The sequence below is a fragment of the Rhinolophus hipposideros genome (genome assembly GCF_964194185.1).
Source record: "Rhinolophus hipposideros genome assembly, chromosome: 15".
NCBI lineage: Eukaryota > Metazoa > Chordata > Mammalia > Chiroptera > Rhinolophidae > Rhinolophus > Rhinolophus hipposideros.
In genome coordinates, this window is record NC_138061.1 from 5,094,501 (window position 1) to 5,117,940 (window position 23,440).

General features: G+C 44.0%; 1 protein-coding gene across 1 annotated transcript in view; it reads left to right on the forward strand.

Annotated features, from left to right (window-relative positions):
• The window catches only part of ADAM12 (ADAM metallopeptidase domain 12), a 325,340-nt gene that overhangs the window by 239,767 nt on the left and 62,133 nt on the right, over positions 1 to 23,440 (forward strand). Inside the window, exons 7-11 of the mRNA XM_081074714.1 lie at positions 617 to 682; positions 1,751 to 1,822; positions 6,761 to 6,930; positions 9,784 to 9,868; positions 13,498 to 13,646. Coding sequence (XP_080930840.1) covers positions 617 to 682; positions 1,751 to 1,822; positions 6,761 to 6,930; positions 9,784 to 9,868; positions 13,498 to 13,646 — 542 coding nt within the window. The remainder of the gene's footprint in view (positions 1 to 616; positions 683 to 1,750; positions 1,823 to 6,760; positions 6,931 to 9,783; positions 9,869 to 13,497; positions 13,647 to 23,440) is intronic.

The following is a 23,440-nucleotide window of genomic DNA, read 5'->3' on the forward strand; positions in this document are numbered from 1 at the left end:
TCTCAGCCTGGACATTCCCTGCTCTCCAGACCACCCGTCTTCCATGTGCTTCTGTCTAGATTTTTAAATAATCAGCCATAAGAAATAAGCTTGCTGGCCTGGACTACTCAGTGTTCCCCCAGAAGGATTATGTAATTCCTGCTCAAATTATTCTCCACTTTTCTCAACTCACAAGACTGAACCATAAAGACAAAGAGAACACACATGGGACACTGAATGTCATCATTTTCTGTAGTGATCTTCAGATGTGCTACATGCAGCCCAAATGAACAGCCATTGACTGGCTTCTGTTCGAGAGAGAGCTTTGGTTTGCTCGTGGATGCGCCTTTCTGCACGTGCTCATTCTGACCCTGCAGTGATCCAGTAGAAAAGCTAGAATCCTTGGAAGTATTTCCAAGATGGAAATGGAAACTGGTCACTCACATTGACAAGGTTCTACAGAGGTTGTTGGGGTTGGAGGTGAACTTCTAGATGGAAGGGAGGTGTGGGAGCCGGTGATGGTGAAGTTAGAGTCTCCCCTTAGTTACAGTGCTTGCGTGGGTCCAGAGATGTTGACAGTGTACTGAGAGCCCCAGGAGGCGTTATGGGAAATTAAATCCATGTTTCCTTTTGGCAGCATAAACGGGAGACCCTCAAGATGACCAAGTACGTAGAACTGGTTATTGTAGCAGACAACCGAGAGGTAAGAGCTTCTTGAAATTTCTCGGTACAGTTAGTTTAAAAAAAAAAAAAATGTTTAGCAAGTTATTACTTGCTTTAATTAACTTCATTTTCTATAAGCCCTTAAAAGCGTTGTAAACAACCCATGGAAAAAGTGATTTTCTGATATTATAAAGTATAAAATGTTAAAAATGTTTCTGATATTACAAAATAATAAACAAGGACTGCAGAAAAAACAGAGTGGCTCTGTAGCTAAGCTCTCCAGACAGGGAGAATTAATTGAGGGACATGGTAGATGGCTTTAGAATGTATTCTAAAACGTTTTGGGGAAAAGTTTAGTTTAAAAAATGTCTGATATGTTCTCAACCAAAATGAATGAGTGAATGGAAGCTGTAGAGACACAGCAGAAAACCCCTACTTTCTGAAGTAAGGCTTGATGTTATGTTAGTTTTTTCTTTTAATTCACTTTTAATTAGCATTTTTGAGATTATCTTCTCTGTATTCATTTCTTACCACTTCTACGTATTATGAATTAGGTGATATTTTCTCATAGACAACACGTATAAATGAAACAGGCTTGACAATTTCTCAGAAAACTGTTCCTATTCTGGAAGGTCAGATTAGAGGGGAAAGAGGGAATTTATTAACTTTTTATTCACTTTCCTCTGTATTGTTTGACTTGTTGCCATGAGCATCTATTGCTTTTATTATTTGATTTTAAAAAACAAATATAAAAGAAATTTCTGAGGAAGTTAAAATCAAGTTGATGATATGAAAAATGGTTTTGGATTCTTTTCTAGTTGTCTGTTTTCTCGTTGCCAAAACATGTCACTGCCTCTATCATTTATGAGGCTGGAAAAATCGCAGAAGTTACTGTCTTATGAGCATTTGGCTTGGGTGAATTTCAGGGAGTTTGAGAAAGTCCCTGGATGGGGAAATTACTGGACAGGGTGGGAGCTCATTTCAGCATAAACCAGGGAGGGCCTTGGGTGGTTTGCAAAGCCCAAGATCTCACATTTCCAGGGGCTGGGAAGATGAGGTTTGATTGATATTCTTGCTGTTATTAATGCTGACATTTAAAATTATTAAGTTTCAGAGGCAAGGAAAAGATCTGGAAAAAGTTAAGCAGCGATTAATAGAGATCGCTAATCACGTTGACAAGGTAAGTTCTTTTTGGGGTAATTAAATCACTCAAATCATGTAAATGTTCGGAAATGAGGTGGAGGAGATGAAGCACACCTCATCTGACTGAGCAGGGAGATGGGAATCTGCCTCTGGGCTCCCATCTTCTGAGCACGGAATTCCCGGGGCCTGGAGCAGCTATAGGAGATGCCATCCCACACTGACCAAACTGCCGCTGCCTTAGGACATAGCTCCTCTGCTCCCTGCTGGCCAGACAAGAGTCCCGGTCTGAGGGGATCTTGGACCCCCAGTTCCATGCCGAACCCTGGTCAGGAGCCTCCGACCGTTTAGAGAGCTTCCAGGCAGAGCTCTTCCCAGGTCTCCACTGCCCGATCCCACGCCCCCTGCCCACCTTCCCCGTCAGCCCAGATCTGTGCCAACATGGCCCTGAGGGTGGGCCCTCATTTATAAGGGACACACGCTGGACACTGAAACTGACTCTGGGCCCAATCAGCAGGTGGAAAATCCCTCACCAAGAGCTGGAAGAGACCCTGGGCGTCTGGTCTGACCCTGGGGGTATTTTCTCAGCAACACTCCTTCCACCACCTATTCCCAAGGAGATGGTAGAACGGTCTACACCATCTGCCCTTCAAAAACACACCCTGCTGGGAAGCAAGAGCATCGAGCTGTTTGGTGCTGATGCTCTCAGCCAACAACAGGCTTCTCCCACTTTCTGCCTGGGTGTCTGGGAGGGGCTTGGACATCAGGACTCCCCAGGTGGTTCTTACCTGCAGCATGGCTGGCCCCTGCTGACCTAACGCAAACACAACTGTAATTCTCAGCAATTGCCTGTCTCCTGCCTGTGAAGACAAGTGAGAGGGAAGAGGGACCTGGCTCATTGCTGAGCCTTTCACAGCCAGGATCTTCTGGAATGTTCACATTTTACACATAGCAGTTCGAGGGTGCTTCGCGGTAGCTATGTGTTCAAACAATCATATTACGTGTGAATGGGGTTTTCAAAGACTTCAGAAAAACGAAGGCAAAGGCCCTTTCAGCACTTCAGCTCCATTCTACAAGGCCTTATAGGTGGCACCAAGCTCTGTGCATGGAAAATTCAGAATGCATCCGACATGGTCTTGTTAGACCCTGGAAGTAAAAGGAAGCCACAAACGATATTAAATAGAGTCTGGTCATTGCTGAAATCCATTTTAATAGGATGTGTTTGGTTTTTCATGTTTGTATTTCTCTACATCTTATTCTATATTATATCTTGCTTCAGTCTGCAAAACTCAAAATAAGCAAATGGGATTTGCTGATAACTTGCACTGGTAATTAAAAAGCAATATACCGCAGCAAAGCCCTGAGGGTCTCGATGGAGTTTGCCAATCTGGCGGTGCTTGTGTTTTCAGTGATGAGAGAGCTGAATCGCTGAGCATACAAATGCGCCTCCCCCAGCTGACCCTGGAGACCCCGGTGGGGGCACCCTGGCTACCTCCAATGAGCCCCGCATTCTAGCCAGTGTTCCAAATTTTAGTTTTGCAATTTTAGAAGCAAAATTTCACTGGACAGGTGTCTTGGTCCAAAAAAACAATGACTGTCCCAGTGGCAACACCCTCGTTTGCAAAAATCTTGGCTTAACCTGGTCATTCTTAATTAATAACTGCTTGTCTGACTGCGTTGGCTTGAAGGGAAGAAGGAGAAAGATATCCCAGACTGGAAGACTGAGAAGTGATTTTAGTGACAAAGGTGACATTCTTAACCGTTCAGGAAATTTCTCCTGTCAGTACAGCACAGAAAGCATGCCTGCTGTGTACTTATCCTTGTAGGCAAACCCTTCACACAGGAGCTAAGAGACATGGCCCCAGGTCCTGATTAAATTGCGGGGGAGGGAGCAGTGGGGCGGGGCCTGCCAAATTAAGTACTTGTAGGAGCTTTGCCTCTTTAACCTTTCACCTCCAATCTTCCCACTTCTTATTCATTAAGAAGTTAGCTCCAGCTGCAAATTCTTTAAGGCTGAGCCTCCGTGACCTACTTTTGAAAGGATTCTGCCATGCATTTAATTTCTTCAGGTTTTTTTTCCCTCTCGTGAGTCTTCTTCCCTCCTTTCCCAAGCCAGTTGCCTGAACGATGCAAATCCCCATGTTGGACCTCAGGAGAGACTGCCCTTTAGTTCTACCTGTTGTTTTTTTTCCAGATCCACTTCTTCCAGAAAGCTTTCCTTGAGCCCATGAGAACAGCATATTCTGAACTTCTGGTTTGCACCCTTTCTTGGCAGGTCACTCTATCGGAGGTCACTGAAATAATAGCTAAGTGTGCCGTGCCTTGAGCTTCCTGCTGACCTCTGAGCCAAGGGCGAGGATGTCCCAATCCTTGCTCTTTGTGCCAGTGCCAAGCCTCGCACACAACAAGAGCCAAGCAAATATTTGTTGCTGCTGTATGAATGGGTGAATCAATTCAGCTGGTCTTGGACCATGTCCACATACATTCTGGGATTCATAGACCAGGCACACAGCTGCCAAGCTCCAGCTGAGCTTCTCTCTGGGCCTGGGGTCACAGTGGGTCACCTTGGAAGAGCACTTGCACAAGGGTGGTGGCTATGTTACTGGTTTAAAACCTGAGCACCAGCATTCAAACCCCAGCCATGCCAGCCATGTCTTGACTGGTTACCTGATCTGTCCATGTGTCAACGTCCTTGACTATAGAATGGGAATAATAATGGTTCTCAACTCGCGGATTTATTGTGAAGACTAAGAGAGCTATGGCATGGAAAGCACTTAGCCCTGTGCCTGGGATGCAGACAGTGCTAGTAAAGTGTTAGCTGTGGCTCTTGCTAATAGGAAGAACCAAAGGAAATGCTCAGCTGTCCTGGGGAGATTTGCAGCAGGCAGTAGAGGGACTGTGTGTGATAACTGGAAGTGAGTTCAGCATATATGACTGTTAATCAGTAGCATGGCTTTGCAGTGGAGGGACTATATGTTATATACGTCTACATAGGAAATCCATTCTAAGGCTATGATTCGAGGGAGCCAATAGATGCAAATTTCAGCCCATCGTTATTAGGAAAAGCTCCTTCATGAGGAAGCACCAAAGCTCCTCTCAGAAACGATGACAGTTAGTCCTTTATAGACCTTAGCTACTACTTCCATACAACACTTGTCAGAGGCAAACAGTGTCCCCTTCACAGACGACAACCCTGAAGCCCACACCTGAGGGTGTTGTTTAGCAAGCTGGTGTGGACATCAGCCCTGGATCTCTTAGTCTGTGCCTTCTGAGCACTGTTACCTTTGTGTGTAATACCGCTGAAAGTGTAATCACTTCATCAAAGGACAGCAACCGATATGTGCGTTCAGAGGTCCAGAGAGGTCCAGGAATTCAGTTTTGCCTGGGAGGCCTCAGCTCGGGGTTTCCACGTAGATACCACAAGCCAAGCAATTCTTGATTGAAAACAAGCCGTTGGGTAGCATTTTGGTCATATAACTGTCTCATTAACTTATTAATGTAATGCCCATAATTTTTATCTGCTTGGAACCAAGTTGGACTGCCACAATCAGTTTATATTCCGTGATGTAGTTTGTGTTCCAATCATATTCTTCTGCTAACCTAATGCTCACCAGATGACTGGGGAGATGAGCAAGGGAAAAGATGAGCCTTCCTTCAGTGGGTCAGAACCCAGGGTGAGATGCTCATCTTTGGGGAGGGAGTGTACTGCACTTTAGCTCATTGCATTGGAATGGGGCTTAATGATCCGACACAAAGCTTCTGTGACCTTCGTTACTTGTTGGCCCAGATGCATCTAGTAACTAAGAACAGGACCTGCTCTCATCTGGAGCTTGAATTTGGCTGCTATCACCAGCCACATCGTTCTCCTTGGCTACCTGGAGAATCAGTAGATGAGGAACTTTTTCACTGTGCACTGCCTCACACATCACAGGCATTGAAAGATTTGACAACCAGCCAGGTGATCCCATGTTCTCGCCCCCAGCCCCGTAACACAGAGCCACTTCCTGGTGAATGTGGTGCACATGGGGTCAGCAAGGTGGTTGGGAGCAATGGGTAGTTCTGTCCTCTCCCCTGACCACTCATCCAGCCCCAATAAGCCTGTCTGGGACAAAACCACCCCTTCATCCCATTTAAGAATTGCCCTTCCTACCTTTGACTCAGGACGACCTGCTTGCAGAGAAAGGGCTATAAGTTGAAGTCACGTATACGTAAAGATGGGGGACAGGAAGGCAATGAGAAGACATGGTTTGAGTGGTGTACCTGAAGCTTCAGTTCACAAGCCAGTAAAAGAGGGGCTTCTTTGTAATAGAGCCTTCCCAGGATGCCCTTGGTGAGCCAGCTTCTGGCTGTGAGAAGAGTGGTCATTACAGTTCCTGAAGAAGGGTTCTGTTTATGCCTTTGTTATTCTGAAAGCTATTGATTCGCTCATTTAATTAAAACCTTCTAGACTGATAATAGGTGACAGAATAGGATAGTGTCAGCCAAGGCTTAGTCTTTCTGAAATATTAATACAGATTCATTTTCAGTAACTCATAGGTAGAACATTTGGCTTAAAATGAACAAAGCATTTGGCAGAGTGTCTGAAAACCCTCCCTCACTCACTGTTTTTCCTGCAGTAGATCTTAACTGGCAGCCTTTAGCTATAATATCACTATGTGAGCTATAATCCACATCTATACGCACATTTGAAATCACCAATGAATCGTTTGACATGTGAGCTTCCATACAAATAAGAGCAGACATCTAAAGGCCAATAACTTGAGCGTCTAATTGGTGAACGGCATTTGAGAACCCAGTTAACACATCATTTTGCATCAGGCATTGCAAATATTTCTTAAATTCTAATGCCACAGGAATAAGGGAACATGGTGTTATTTTTCTCTCCTATGTCCATGAAGCTCAAACCATGCAAATCTCTTCTGCTTTGCATTTTAAGTTCTCGTTAATGTGATCCCCAAAGGATACCTGTCTTCATCAGTTTTACAGACCACTGAATATCCGAATAGTGTTGGTGGGCGTGGAGGTGTGGAATGACATCGACAAATGCTCTATAAGTCAGGACCCATTCACAACCCTCCATGAGTTTCTGGACTGGAGAAAGATGAAGCTTCTACCTCGCAAATCTCATGACAATGCACAGCTTATCAGGTAGGAACAGTGACCCACTCTCATCTTAGGTCCACCTACATGGTGCCTGGAAGGCGCACCGACTCATACAAGGGGGTTTCTCAGCCCTCATCAGTGGGGCAGAGGCCATGCTAACCAGAATTTGGGGTCTGTTGCGAAAGTCTCCCTTTGGAAACCCTGGGAAATCTATTCCTCTAGCTGATGTCTTCTTTCTTTCTTCTGTCACTTGAACATTTTCCTTTATGTAGCATTTTCTCATCTTAGTCTTGATATAAAGTTGTCCAGAGCAGGCTACTTTTTAAAGCGCATTTTCTTTCATTATTAGTGAAAAATGTTTATGCAAGATCTGAAGACAGTACCCCAGGGTGATTATGGTCAGATGTTTGGGGAAAGAAAAATCTTTTCCCCTCCTCGTGTTTCACTGTTATTCTTTGATTTTCTAGATCAGAGAATGCCAGCAGTGTAGCACATTAACCTTGTGTTCTGTCTTTCAATTAATTTGTATCGAGCACCAATTGGGAACCAGATATGGTTTAGGAGCTTTGAACATAATGATGTTCAACACTGAGCCTTCTGCTGTCGGGGTCTCCATTCTAATGGGAAAAGGCAACAATAAATAAGGACTTTTCAGAGAGCGATAAGTGTGTGAATTAATAAATGAGGGAAAGGACAGCTATACCATAGCATGGTACAAAGGTAAGATGTTACCAACACCTTTATATTTAAAAGAAAAAACAGGCTTATCATAATCTAAATTAGTATGAAGTAGATTTTTCCCAGAGTAACACACTTTTTATTCAAATCCTTAAACCATTTGCCATTACTCTTTTGTTCTCATGTAGCTCGTATCAGTGGATGAAAAGATTTAGAATCAGAAACATTTTTCTTCAGCAAATTGGATCTCATTGATCGAACATTTATGGAAAGCGAAAAACCAGTCCTACCCCGTCCTCACTTTAGAAAATGCCTGCATCTGAACTGAGGCTGGTGGCATTCCCCGAACATTTACTTTGGCCATTTTCACACAGTTTTTCTTTTCTCCCGCCTTGAATATTTGTGGTTGCCTCATATTTTATGCATTGATTAATCCTGAACTACTAAAAGGAGAATCAGAGTGTTTTGTTTTGATTTTTTTCCCCAAATGGGAGTCTATCCAACTTGAACATCTGGAAATAAATTAACCTCTTATATAACATTATTTATATACATGTATAATCTATAGTCTAAATGGGCTGTATGGACGTAAATGTAAAAGCTATAATCCCTATTATTGTACATAAGAATGTAATGGGATGTATACACAGATACATTCACACATACATAGGTGAGGTTTTATACGTATGTGCTCTCTTTTATCCAAGTGACCACTGCCGAAATACCTAACCTGTCAAATAACACATGTAAAATCTATGTATGTACATGGCCAAGGTAACATGGGTAGGTCATTTGTTTCCCTTAAAGGAGATTCAGCAAATACCGTGTTTTTTCATTTATTTACTTTTTTACAGCTCTGCATACATGTCTTATTTATTTTTTAAGATTTTTATTAAAAATACAGCTAACATACAATATTGCATTAGTTTCAGGTTACACCATAGTAATTCAACATTTACGTATGTAGGAAGTGATGACCATGATAAGTCCACCAACCGTCTGACTATCACAATATTACTGACTATGTTCCCCATGCTATATGTTACATCCCCATGACTTATTTATTTTATACCTGGAAATTTGGACCTTTTATTCCCTTTCACCTTCCCCCCCCCTTTTTTTGATTTTTCAATTACAGTCGACATTCAATATTATTTTATATTATTTTCAGGTGTACAGCACAGTGGTTACACATTTACAAAATTCAAGAAGTGATTCCCCTGACGAGTCTAGTACCCACCTGGCACATAATTATTACCATGGTATTGACTATATTGTCTTTGCTTTACATCCCCATGACTATTTTGTAACTACCAATTTTTACCTCTTAATCCCTTCACCTTTTTCACCCTGCCCCCAACCCCCTCCCATCTATCACCCCAACAAATCTAGTACCCCTCTGACACCATGATACTCATTACAATATTATTGAACATATTCCTATGCTAAACCCTACCTCCCCGTGACTACTGTATAACAACCAATTTGTACTTCTTACTCCAGTGTTTCCTTTTTACTGCGTGAGGTTGGGATTAGCAGCACAGGCATTAAACAGGCCTTGATGTCATTACCCTCACTGATCAAGATTCTGTATAGAGGAAAGCTGCAGCTAAGCCACCAGGTCCCCTTCCAGAAGCTTCCTCGCAGGGTGCCAAGGCTTTGTGGGTATGCAGTTCTTCCACACCGACTCCAGAGGACCCATCATGTTTCTGCCGGTTTCCCTTTCGCAGGCTACATTAGCATGACGTTGTGGAACAGTTTGGATTTCCGTCCTATTTGTCATGTTATACAGGAAAGCGAAATCCAGCTACAACAGAAAACCTAGTAAGCCAGCTAATGCATTTCATTTAATTGACAGTGATTCTCTGTGACTCTTCTCAGCCCTTCCATCAGCAGACATTGTTTAAAAGGAGCTGCTCCCCGCAGTCCATTAGGAAATAGGCAGAATACAGCATATGCATACAAGAGTCATGACTGGTTATTGTCCGAATCCTGAAAACAAAAATCTGAAAGGATTACCGGACCATGATCTGCAACTGGAAAATGAATTGTAAAAATCTAAAGATGAAATCACCTCTCAATATACCCTGCTGAAGCCGTTTTCATTTTTGCATAGAAAAGGTTTTGCAGCTCCTGTGGGAATGTCCAAATGAATTTCAAGTATTAGGAAATGTCTTTATTCTATATCACTTTAAGGAAGCCCTTCCTTTTATTTCCCAGTGGAGTTTATTTCCAAGGGACCACCATCGGCATGGCACCGATCATGAGCATGTGCACGGCGGAACAGTCTGGAGGGATCGTCATGGTAAGTGAGCCGGGCACCAGGAGGCTGCCAGCTGTGGCCCTGCCCATTCCCTGATGAGTCCCCAGGAAATCTCTCCTTTCATCAGACTTCATGACAGTAGGTCCTTCTCGTGAACACGTTTTAGATTTGATTCTACCTTCTAGGTCAGTTTATGGTCTTACATAGCCCACAATATTGTAGGGGCTGTTTATAAAACACATCAAGTCACACACAGGAAAGGTAAGTGCGTAAAAATAGCTTAGTGGGAACCAGTCTTCCCCTTTTATGGAGAAAAAGTTTCAACTGGGATTTTGATCACAGCATTCCCATCCAGGAATTCCATCCCAGCACTGGGATCAGCCAGGGCACTGGGGTTGCCCCCATCACCCAGCTTCTTGGATGGACTGGAGTATCACCAAACATTACTATGAGAACGGTTTTCTGACGGTTCTGCTTCTAGACCCAATAGCCAAAAGTCTGAGGTTTTTAACTATTTACCACTGCAAATGCTTGACATACCTCCTAGCCAGTGTCCAATTTGTCTGTATAATAACCTTATTCTTGGAAGGCAGAGACCTAGGTTTATTGCTTTACAAGGATCGTTTTGTCATATATGGGCTATATGTGTTTGTAAAAGGAAATAAAATGGGAAGAATATTTGGGACTTATTTCTTACGAATTTGAGAGGTACGTCGATTTGCTAGACTGCCCAAAGGGGACTCCTGCTCCACTCCATCAGATAATTAAAAGAAAGGTTTTTAGCCCAGGCTGGTGGCTGTCTCTGCTATGAAAATGCTGTGTCCCCTTTGCACCCGCCCTCAGACAGGGAGTAGCCTCAGAGACCATTCCACCACCTCCATTAAACAAACGGAACCTTGCCCTTCCAAGAAACCATGAATTCCTCCACATTTTTCAAACAGAACGCTTGTGAATATTCCGTGGTATGAAAGGATGGAAGGAGTGGTGTTCTGCTGACTATTACTTTCTTTCCACATACTGTCCAACCCAATCTTCCTAGTGAATATACGCAGGGGATGTTTTCTCTCTTCTCTGGGCAGTGTTGGTAATGCACGTAAACATGCGCCAAATGGACAGGCTGTTTGGAGGGCTTGCACGCACCCATTAGCTATCTGGCTTGAATGGACTACCCTTTCTGGTTTTTCTTGAACCTGGAAGCCCTGTATGTGCTCTCCACCATGGAAGTCATTGGAAAGTTTGGTTTTCGTTGGTGCCAGGTTCATTTCAAGTCGGATCCCAACTGTATTTTTACAGAGTAGCCTGTAAAGTTTTAAAAGGGAATCATTTTCTGTTTCATGGTCCCATGGTTGGTGGCTACTGACTTTGCCACTTAAAATTGGCACAAATATTTTTTAGAGCTGAAACTGAATTGCTCATAAGCATGGGAGGTTCTGCCGCTATGTGGTACTTAAACATTTTTATAATCAATCTGATCATAGTAAGTGGCTTTCTTGAGTTCATATCCCTGATTCTGTTTCCATACAAGCCTTGTATCAAGATTCCTTCTTTGAAGGCATACAAGAACACTTCATTTTTTTTTTTTTTAAAAAGGGGGGGGGGAATGAATGTGGGAAATAAAAGCAAATATGTGGAGTGCAGTAAGAATCAAGTCAAGGCCAAAGTTAATCAACAGGAAATATGTTTGTTGAACTGGGCAGCAGCTAAGATCACCCTTAGACACATTCCTTGTTTTCTCCACATACAAGAGAAGCATCAACTAGGATGAAGAGACCACAGCTCCTTTGACTTCTATAAAATACACAAGACAAGCAAGATCAACATCTTGACCAGATCTAAAACTTCCAGACCAACTTTCTCCTAGGGTGTCTCTGAAGTTAAGTTCACGGGTCTTACACGTGGCCATGCCCCGTTCAAGAACTTACAAATCTGAGAGGAAGGAAATCATAGAGCAAGGAAGCAGGACTCCTAATCCAATTAAAAATTCGATTTCTGGTTCTGTTCCTCTATTTTCTCAAGATAGAGCCAATCATTAATTTTGATAATTTAAAAGCCATGCTTTGGTATTGTACTGGACTAAAACAGTCTTGGTTTTGGGATAATTCCATGAATAAAGAAGGAGGTTTTTGTGGGGTTTTTTTATTATTATAGGTGTAAGCTGTTTATCAGAGTCTCTTAAGAGATATTCTGTTTATAATCACCTCTATGTGAAAGAATGTAAAACAATTTGGCAATTAAAAGCAAAACCAAGATATTCAGTGATACAAAAGAATCAGAGGTAATTTTTGAAGGATGAATTCCTTGAATTTTGAGCCAAAGCATGCAAAATTCAGCCCTTTATGTTCTGAGCTCCACTACATTCTCTTTGCCAACGTGTGTTATTCTTGAGAATTGATTTCCTGAAACATATTTGTGAAGCTTCCTACAACAGGAAACTGCAAAACCCAAACAAAGTCATTTATTAGGAATTTCATCTATTCTAAGAATAACTTGGTTCCTTGACGTGCCATCCTTTTCTTAGACTAAGGATTAGTGAGAGAGACAGTTGCAGCTGTAACTACTAACACACCGCTAAGATCTTATACAAACAAACGCACCTTGATTCCAAGGCCCCACGGAGACTGTTTCAGGAATGATGCTTTCTCTAAAACACAGTATCACTGTTTCCTGGAAGCCTCTTGGAAGACGTCTTATCTTGTTCCTGAGTAGCACAGAGCAGGATTCAAATGAGGTACCTTCATTACTCTGAGGTGTGCAGGCCTTTTCCAAGACACAATTCATTCACATGATTCCTGCACATCACATTCACTAATCAACTAATTTTTGTTTGTTAAAGTAAAGTAACAATGTATCTTTAGTTAATTCTAGTAACTATTTAGCCAAGCCAGCCATGCACTCCACTGAGTTCAGGTAGCCACGAAAGGCTTGCTGAGTGGAGAAACTGCTCCCTAAAAACCAAGAAAAAGGTTGAGTGAACCCCAGCAGCCAAGGTCAGAGTAGCAGGACACCTCCATCCATTTCCAAAGTCTACCTGACAAGACAGAGGGCCAGCGAGAGTGAGGCCCTACTGGATGACATTCTTAATTCAATGAGTCTTCAAACGGATTGCTCAGCGTGCTTGGCATTTATTGTGAATCATTGGGCATTTTCCAAGTATCCTTCTCTACCAAGTAGACAGGAAGAGGCTTGCTCAGTAACGGCTACTCAGGTCTTACTGAGGATGTCACAAAGTATGCTTCTTTTTACCAACTTCACGTCAGCAACATTTCAGTCATGGATAAAATGGTACTTTTATTCCCCACAAAGGAATGAGACTCTCTTCCCATGATGTAGGACAACTTTTCACTTCATTCAGTAGAAGAAGGGCGGTTTCTGGGGGATTGTAGGAAGCAGAATGGAAAAGGGTGCCTTGATTATCTCATGTAAAGACATAGGAATACACGAGCTATTCATTCCTCAGCAAAAGGCATCTCAAACTGGTTTAATAAAACATGTCAAATCTTTTTTCTAAGTTTGAAGGAAATAATGGGGGGGGCTTTATATTGGTTCCTTGTTCTAGGGGAATGGATTCAGTCAAATGTGGAGGAAAGGTAAATGTGTGGGAAGAGGGCGAACTTGGAAATAAGGCCGAGGAGATGTAACCTATACATCTATGCTCTTGTGTTTCCTTGGAGGACCATTCAGACAGCCCTCTTGGTGCAGCTGTGACCCTGGCACATGAGCTGGGCCACAATTTCGGGATGAACCATGACACACTGGAGAGGGGCTGTAGCTGCAAAATGGCTGCCGATAAAGGAGGCTGCATCATGAACCCTTCGACCGGGTAAGTACCAAGGCTTCCAGCTGCTTTGAGAGTTGGGCTTCAATTTGAAATGTGTATTGGGAAACAGCTAAGCAGAAAGCTCCCTGGTTTTCTGGCCAGAGTACCCATGGAAGCTGCCAGAAAGAAATGTCTTTCCAAGTAGCAGGAGTGGACTGTGCTCCCCTGAGAGAGTCACAGACAACCAGATTCCAGTGCCACATGGTGGGGGGCAGACCTCATCCCTGAGAAGTGGTGGGGTGAGGCCTGCTTTTGATTCGAAGTCACATACTTTCCTCTGGTCCCGGCGCACCCAGCCATCTGAACACCTGGTAAACCCAATGGGCAAGGTGGGCAAGGTGACGTGGGTCCGTGTCCTTCAGAGGGTGCTAAGGAAGAGGTGCTTCTGCCCTCAGTGTTGACCTTTGCGTGAATTTGAAGTGCGTCAGTATCTTGGGGATTTGTAGCGTTCCCACCTCTGCTCCCATATCACCTTGTCAGGTCTTAAAGGTTAAATGAAGTGACTTTTCTGTTTCAGTAAATTATGTTATTGCACCTCATTCGATGCCTTTCTGGAACTCTAGACTTGGTTCACTCAGCAAAAAAGGAAGACAGTTTTGTTGTTGGAGCATTCCGATGAGGTGGAAACAGATGCAATTCTGAGTGATTACAAACTCTGATGCGTTCTTCCACCTCGAAGGGCTAGAATGTGTACCATGTCGGTTGTTCATTCATGAGGGAAAACAGCACTTATTCAAGGCCATCATCTCTTGTAATTCCTGGGTTTCATCCCAGCATGTATCTTCATAGCACTTCCCGGGCCGAGGCTGCTCTCTGCGTTTGCTGACAGGGACCGTTGGGAGCAAGAAGTAAGTGCTAACTGACAGCCCGAAGACTGGCCTCTGTGGAGACATTCATGGTGTGAGGGGAACCCCTGCCAAAGAAGTCTCAGAGTCCCAGAAGGGGGCTGAGTTGTGGTTATGCTTTTGGGAGCAATAGCCTTGTGGACCTCCTGTCTAAAGGCTTGTAGGGCGTCAGGTTGCCCCTAGGACAGCGACTGGCAGAACTGCAGGCTCACCTCCTGGCTGTGGTCACATTATGTGAGCTGTGGGCGGGGCTTCTTATTAGAGCAAGGCCCTACCATGTCTACCCCTACCATCAGCGCAAAGCCGTCGGGGCATCTCTGGCTCCCGCTTCCATCTTAAGCACAATTCAAGGGAGTCTCCAAGACCTAGTAGTCCCACTCTTGGTCTCTAACCCTGTGATGTGTCTTAGTGAAAGTGAAAGTGTCTTAGGCCAACACCAAAAGGAGGTAAAATATTGCAAACTCTAGATACCAATAAGTAAGAGTTCCCCAAAAGGGAGACAGGTCACTAGTGTGCTCCTTATCATTCAAAGTGTCCAGGCTGAGGCATAATAGCTGTTGGTTGGGCATTTGGGGCAAAGAATTCCTTCCTAGGGTGTGAGGTTGGCCAGGGGTCTGTGGGTGTCTTCTGTTTCCAATATTCCACCAGCGCAGGTGGAGCCCAGCACCGCTGGCCAGCGGGCTGCGTGAATCTCAGAGAATGAGGCTGGTAGGAAGTTGACATGCGACTTCCTACGTGCTTTCTCCTTGATGAATTCAAAGTGGCCACAGAGATTCACTTTGTGCTTAATTTTCCTGATTATCAAATAGGCACAAACTCATCAGACTACAGCTGACACTTGAAAAACATGGGTTTGAACCGCACAGGTTCACTTATACGCAGATTTTTTAAAAAAATATAAATATATAGTCAGCCCTCCGTATCCCTGTGTTTCGCATCCACAGATTCTACCAACTGCAGATCGAAACTGTGTTTTCCATCGGAGTTCGGGAATCCGCGGATATGTAGAGCTCACTGTACCTATTGTTTTATATAAGGGACTTTGCTATCTGCAGGACAGGGGTGTCCCGGAACCAATTCCCCATGGATACCAAGGACAACTAAAGTATTTGGGGAGTCAAAAGTTATATGCCGATTTTGAATGCTGGAAGGTGCAGGGTGGGGGATGTTAGCTCCCCTAATCCTCGCATTGTTCAGAGGTCAAACCCAGGATATGCCTCCAAAAGTGCTTCCCAGTGACTAAGAAAATTAGGTGGCTAATCAATATCGTTAATGCTTTTGAACTCTTGATAAAAGAGACAGGTGGAAAAAAGGAAAATCTAGACAAGGAACACTAGAATGGGATCGAAGGGTCCTGCTGGCCCCCGTTCTGACACCACTTGCTTTTGGTAATGCAGGCAAGTTAGCAACCCCTCTGGCTCTTATGTTCCTCATCAGTAAAATAAATCAATCTATCCTTCTTTCCTTCTTTCCCTCTTTCCTCCCCCCTCCCTCCCTCCTTCCCTTCCTTCCTTCCTTCTTTCCTTCTTTCCTTCCTTCCTTTCCTCTTTCCTTCTTTCCTTCCTCCCTCCCTCCCTCCCTCCCTTCTTTTCTTCCTTCCTTCCTTCCTTTCCTCCTTCCTTCTTTCCTTCCTTCCTTCCTTTCTCCCTTCTTTCCTTCCTTCCATCAGTCCATCCATCCACTTACCCACCCACCCACCCATCCTTCCACTTATTTGTTCACTTATTAAATAAGTATTTTTGACTCCTGAGCTTGTTGTGGGAAATGCACAGATGAGGAAGACCCTACAGCTTTAGAAATTGTATGAATCTGGAGGCACAATAGCAAGGCATACTTTCTGGTACTCTTTATAATATTGTGTTAAGCCCTTCAAACTGGAAAGTTTTCATGGCAGTGTTTATGGATACGAGCCAAATTATCCTGGAGATATTTGAAAACTGTAGGTAGAAATGGTATTGTTAAGAGCTCAGCAAATCACTTAAAAGCCTTTTTTTTTCTTACCAGGGGTTTGCTAATAGCTTTTACTTGATTTATACCTTATTAGTGATTTCTAACTATTCTCCTTTGCTGAGCTTGTGCTTTTGTATAAATCTTTTCTGTTTGGTTCTCATTTATGATCCCACATTCCTGTCCAGAGAGTGGTGTTTTTAATTTTCTCAGATGGAAAGAAACTTCCTAAGCAAGTGGGTGAATTAATCAGAAAAGCCCACAGTGCAGGGAGGTCAAGCTGCCCGGTCCACCTTCTGCCATCCGTCACCCATGGCAGAATTTTCAGGCTGCTTTTAATCTCCAGTATTGTCTCAATGTGGTCATTCTCTTTCCTCATAGGGTCCCACGAGAGTGGGAGAGTGGATTAAATGAGATCATATGTCTTTGTAAGTTGTAAATCACTCCCCAAATATATGGCAGTATTATTATTATTATTTAGCTCACAGGGATGTTGGAACTATTGAAAAGTGAAAGGCCTTTCTCAGAATTCCTGCTTGTAGTTACTGGAAAGCACTTTAATGCTACGGAACGGTCTTTTAGTTTCTGTGTGAATGACTCCTTTGAAACTGGCCCACGTCCAAACACCAACCTTCCTCCTGACTTCCCCCCCCCATTATTGATCAGGCACGAGTGGCAAATGTTAAAAATGTTATTTAAGTCTTAGCCCCAGAGATTCATGACTTGCAAAGACATGAATTAGTGACCACTTTAATGATATCAAAATCTCCCAGAATCAGAAAGAACCGAGTATTGCCCATGATCGAAAGGAAAAGTGCATCCCCTGATATACCTTGTTTATTCTTGATCAAAACATTCTAGAATCTGAACTCTGAGAACATTCACCAACTGCCATCATTGACAAATTGGACCCAAAGGCCTGAAATTACTGGGAGCGAGTGGAGTTCTTTTAAACATGGGTGTCATGAGTTCAGTTGCATGTGACGGGCATGGTCAAGCGGGTCTCCCTGTATCAGTAATTACTGCACGTCTCTGATGTGTGTGAGAGTGTGTGTTTTATGTCTCTGGGTAGTTAACATTAAGAGCTGTCTTGGAAATTACTCTTTGTCAAAAGCAGTATCTGGGGATTCGTGTAGGAGTTTAAACTCAATTGAGTCCATCTATTCCAGAGTTTCTTGGAGCATTTGGTCTTAAGGGGTTGAGGACTAAGTATGCCACATTTAAGAGAGTAAGAAAAATGTAAATAGTTTGAACACTTTGGAAAACAATATTTAGCATAGGAGCAAGTATCACTTCCTAGAGTGTGTGTGTGTGTGTGTGTGTGTGTGTGTGTGTGTGTGTAGGGGGGAGCTATATTAATAATCAAAACTTACTCTCCCAGCTTCCTGTATTTTTTTTCAAAAAGTTTTCCGTTCAAATGAGATTGGAGTAATAGAGCCGTTTCTTGAGGGCAATGCACCTGAGTCAGCTTCTGCGACTTATTACGCTCTTTGATAGAGGTTGGGGTGATGACCGTGGATGTGACAGATTCATTTCTTGCCTTCGTGGAACTAGCATTCTAGTGAGGAAGAGAGAATTGACGACCAATAAGTGCTATGAAGGGAGCAAATGGACTGAATGGAAAGGAGACACCGAGGCTGGGGCCTCCAACTTTAACTGGAGGTTTAGAGAAGACTTCTGTGTAGAGGTGACAGTTAAGTGAAGATCAAAAGAGGGTGACAGAGAGCCTGCAGGGTCACAGAAGGATGGGATCTTGGGTGCAGAGGCTACTGAACAAAGTCTTTGAAGGGGGACGCATTGCCGACCGGAGGCCACTGGCCTATGGGGGCTGGATCAGAGCGGGGTGGGGGCTGGGAAAGTGGTGCTGGCACTGCTGGAGAGTGTGCCAAGCCCGCAGAGCCCAGTGTGCGCAGTAGGGTCATGGGTTCTTCGCCAGGGCAGTGAGAAGTCACTGGAGGGATTTAGGTAAGGCAGTGATAGGATCGGATTTATCTTTTAAGATTTCTCCATTCTTAAGACGATCACATAGCATCGGAGCTAATATAGCTTGCCAAATTGAGGGGCTTACTGTCTGTACAAGAAAAAGAAAGGAAGGAAAAAAGGAAGGAAGGAAGGAAGGAAGGAAGGAAGGAAGGAAGGAAGGAAGGAAGGAAGGAAGGAAGGAAGGAAAGGAGGGAGGGAGGGAGGGAGGGAGGGAGGGAGGGAGGGAGGGAGGGAGGGAGGGAGAGAAGAAGGGAGGGAGGGAGAAAGGAAGGAAAAAGATAGATGGGGCTTCCTGTTAAAACAAAAAGCAATAGTATATAAACTGTCATTTCAGTTCAGTGTAAGTAACAGGTTTGCAATCCGTTCAGAAGGACCCTGCATGAGCGTACCAGGGGTATCTCACACTCAGCTCTCCAGTCCTTACACTTGATGTAAAAGATTCTTTTCTGTTGAGGGTTTCATTTTGCTCTTCCTACAGTAAACATCCTTTAGGCCTGTACTTCAAAGAACCACAGAAGAGCCCTGCCACGCTCTGTGTGTGTATCTAAAACGAATCACTGCCATCGTTTCCATGCTGATGCTAAGATTACGGGTTGGGGCCATTTGGCTTTCGTTTAGTCCAGACTGGCAAATGGCTCCTAAGGAAAGAATGTGCCTCTCGCTGCCAATGGGGAAAAAGCAGTTTGTGGAGCGCCCAGGAGAATGAGGGCTGAGAAAACGAGCAAATAAGGGTTACCCCTGGCTCCTCAGGGGTGTGAATAATTTACATTAAGCTACGCTTGAACATTCAGGAATAACATCTACAACTAGCTCCAATAACCATGTTTAAGGAGAAAGCATTGCCATTCTACTTCCTCTGAAGTGTGTATAATTGGCTCATTCAATTCCATTTAATTCAATTCAGGAGACATTTATTGCATACCTACTTGCTACACACCTGTCTGGATGTGGAGCACATCTGGAAGGCCTCCACCCAAGTTCAACCCTCTCTAATGAAAACCAAGATGACATGGGCCCTCCTCTGACGCAGGACCAGCCCACTGTGGGAAATAGGGTTAAGTGACCAATCACAGCAAACCACTCATTACTCAACCAGTATTTACTGTGTGCCTATGTACCAGATCCTACGGAGCAGCGTGGGGGCGTGGACACAAAAGGCAGGAAACTTGACTTCTAGGAACTCATATTGCGGTGGGGATGGCAGGCAAGTGAACTGATGATTACAGACTGGAAACTCAGGGCTCTTATGGGGGACATTTTTGGGTGCCATGGGACTCATTGCAGGGGTATCTCATGTAACCTATTTACACAAACCTGGGCATAATAGCATCTCATCAGTAGGTATTTCAGAAAGGAGAAAATTTTAAACATAACCATGATAGCATTTCACACCTTTTAAAAACTAGCAGTAATTCATCATGAACAAGGAGCAAAGGTTGGAAGGAGGTGTTGGGCAGGTGACACATTCTGGATTAAAGTCCAGTCTGAACCGATCCTTGAAGTATTGAGTAGGATCAGGCGACTTTCCTGCGAATTCCTACCGTGTTTTCCCAAAAATAAAATCTAGCCAGACCATCAGCTCTAATGTGTCTTTTGGAGCAAAAATTAGTATAAGAGTATAAGACCCAGTCTTATTTTACTATAATATAAGACAGGGTATAACATAATAATATATAATATAATGTAATGTAATTAATATAATATAATATAATACGTCTTATATTAATTTTTGCTCCAAAAGACACGTTAGAGCTGATGGCCTGGTTAGGTCTTATTTTCGGGGAAACACAGTAGCTCCTATTATGGGAAAACCGGATTTCTTTTTGAGGCGGTCTCTATCTGCAAATGTGCTGCAAAGGACTAAAATGATTTATACTTATCAGTGAAAATTTCCCCAGAGCTTTGGATGTGGTGGGAATTTATAGAAATTCGATGTATCTGGAAAGTCTGTAGTCTTTGCAGAAGTTGCAGAAATCAGTGCAGGATACACCCTTAATTAACACTCACCTCCTTTTGAACTTTGAGGAACTGAGATCATGAAATACATTTATCATAAAGGGATTTTACAAGAATGGGATCGGGGGAAATTATTTTGCCCTATCAGCTCTTCATTTGATTTTTTTTCTCAAATGAAAAGTTCAAGATAGTCTTTACTTCCTTCTTCAAAGTGTCAGGGGGTAAAAAATGGAAATCTTTATGTACGGAGGGAAAAAAGTAGGAGGAACAGTTCCAAAATGAGGAAGTCTAGTAAGAGGAGCACAGAGTTTGTCAGGATTAGTGAAAGTATCCAACCAGAGTAAGGGCATTGGCTGCATCCCGAAATTACCATAAAGGGAAAATGAACTGGCAGGAGAGAGTCTTGACAACAGTTCAGGAGGGCACAACGATACAGGGTACGTGCTTGTTCCCCTCCGTATAATTAGATAGTGCTCACTGGAGACAAAAGACTTTGTCTGCAACTAATGCAGAGTTGGAATACTAAAAGTCACTGCTCCAGGGCAAGGTAGAATTGTCATGTCCTCTTATGCTGGACACCACACAGAGGTCAAGCTAGGGAGACAGGTCTATGCTGCACCTTTCCTTGAATATCCAGTTTGGGAGAAATGAACGTAGGCAAACCTGACTTTGACCCTAGAGGATTGCCTTCTGGATGTCCTATTTCATCCGTAAACAGTGTGAGATGGGTGTCACTATACCCATTTGAAAGATCCGGGAGCTGGAGCTCAGAGGCTTAAATGAATTGCCTATGCTTTCAAAGCTACCCAAGTGTAGGAGGCCGAGATGCCGGGAGCCACCTGCCTCCCCTACCTTTCCCCTTTCATGTTACTCGTCTCAAGTAAAACTTTACAGCAGCCCTAAACCTCAGGAAGAAGAGAAAGGCTTCTGTCCTAGGATACTAGCCAGAGAAAAATGTGCTCAGCTTCCAACTGCAGGCTTGAAGGGAGCTCCCTGCGGCCAGGCTCCGTGTAGCGAGTCTGACACTGGGCAGCTATGCTGTCCCGCCTCCGAGTGTGTGTGTCACATTGGGTATGTTGCCATGTTTGGGCTTCATGTGGAGCTGAAGCCTTCTCAGTACAGAGCAGTGTCCCTCTGCAACTTCTGGGACACAGGAAGGGCTGCCCCATTTTTAAGCCATTTAGTTCTGCAAACCTCCTTCAACTTACGTTACAACAGCAGAGAATGACTGCCTGTCATTCCTCATTAATCCAGCATTTTATTTGTGGTAGAACATGTGTGAAGACAGTACAGCTGAAATTTTGCCAATCTTTTCTCCCTTCCCATTCCCTTCACGCCCCATGGCTTCCTCCTCTACCCAGGACTTGTGGTATAGAGGCCCCCGTGTGAGGTCACGGGTACATTCTGGGCCTCTCTGCAATCAAAAATATCCAGAACGACCCACTTTAAACTCTACTAGGTCATGAATTGTCTGTTTACTTCATTGCTAAATCCCCAGCAACTAGAACAGTGCCTGGCACATAGTAGTGTTCAATAAATATTCCTTTACTAAAAGGATGGATGGATGGATGGATGGGTGGATGGATGGATGGATGGATGGATGGATGGATGGATGGATGGATGGATGGATGATGGATGAGTAGATGGGTGGATGGGAGGATGGGTGCATGGGTGATTGAGTAACTTGATTGTGGATGGATAGATGATTGTGGGTGGATGGATGGATGGATGGATGGTAATTACAACACAATCAGATGTATGCAGAGTGAGGCCATCCTTTTGCGTAATAGCTAAATGTCTGGGGGAGAAGATTCTGAGGCTGCTTTACAGTAACTCTAGCATTTCCTGTAACATTGCTGTTTTCATTTCTTGTATATCCCACATCATTCTGCAGTAGGTTTACAATGGCTTACAAGAATAGGTACAACACAATAAATAGAAAACCAAAAATAAAATAAAAAGTGAGGACTGAGAAACTTCCCCAGGTAAATAGGTGGCTGAGTCCATGGCGGGGACAGGGGTTGGTAATACTCCATGGAGATCAGGCTGACAGGAGCAATTTGTTTTCAGAAAGTGGAGTCCTTCAGAAGTGGCTTCTCCTAAAATCCTTTGCTTCACTTAGCTAAAGTAGGGGGAGAGGGACAGAAATATAAAAACTAAACGTAGTTGTAAGATAGGACCCTAGAGACCTCCTAGACCACTCTCCAGTTTACAAAGAACTTCCCCATCTCCTTTCCCACGTAATTGTCACAGCCCTGAGAGGAGAAAGCGAATACAGTCACCTCCATTTTACAGATGAGAAAAGTGAGGTTCAGGAGGGCCAGAGGCCCCACAGTTGGTCAGGATCACATCAAGATGTCAGCTCACAGCTTCTGGCTTGCAGCTTCTGGAACATTCCTTGGCTCCTCACTGAGTGTGAGCAGAGAAGCTTTCGGGTCCCAATCACTGAGGTGGCGGGGGGAGGAAGGGGACCAGCTCTGCATCACTCTTGGGTTCCAGGTTGCCATGACGACAACTCCATCGTCAGGAGTTCAGTGAGGCAAGAACAATGCCCGTGCAGACTTCAGCCCTCATTGGGCAGCTTGGAGGTCTATCCGCCATGACCACTCTTTCTGTCGGATTTGATTCGAAGTGTCTTCCTTGTGACAGACTTGCAGTCAGCAGGAGCAATTGGTAGGACCTCTGCAGGTCGTCTCCTGGGGTAGGGGGAAAGGTTGGAGTTATCCTGGACCGTCAGCTGTCCCTCGTTAACCTCTGGATCTGTCTGTGTCTGTCAGAGCCCCAGCCTGGGTGCACCCCCAGGCACAGCAGCCTTTTCTTGGAACAACTGAGACACTCGTCTCAGACACCCCCTCTGATGAGCTGGGTCCCTTTAGTGTGGCTCTGGGTCCCCTGTCCTTGAGTCCCTTGCCTGTCGGGACTGGGCTTAAGAGAAAGTAGCCACCCAACCACAGCAGTGAAAGGTCTACTCTCTGCTCTAGAGGCCTCCTGTGCACCACTCAGCAGACCAGAGCTCAGTTGGTAACTTTCGCTATTAGAAATCTGGGAAATTACGTTTGCACTTTA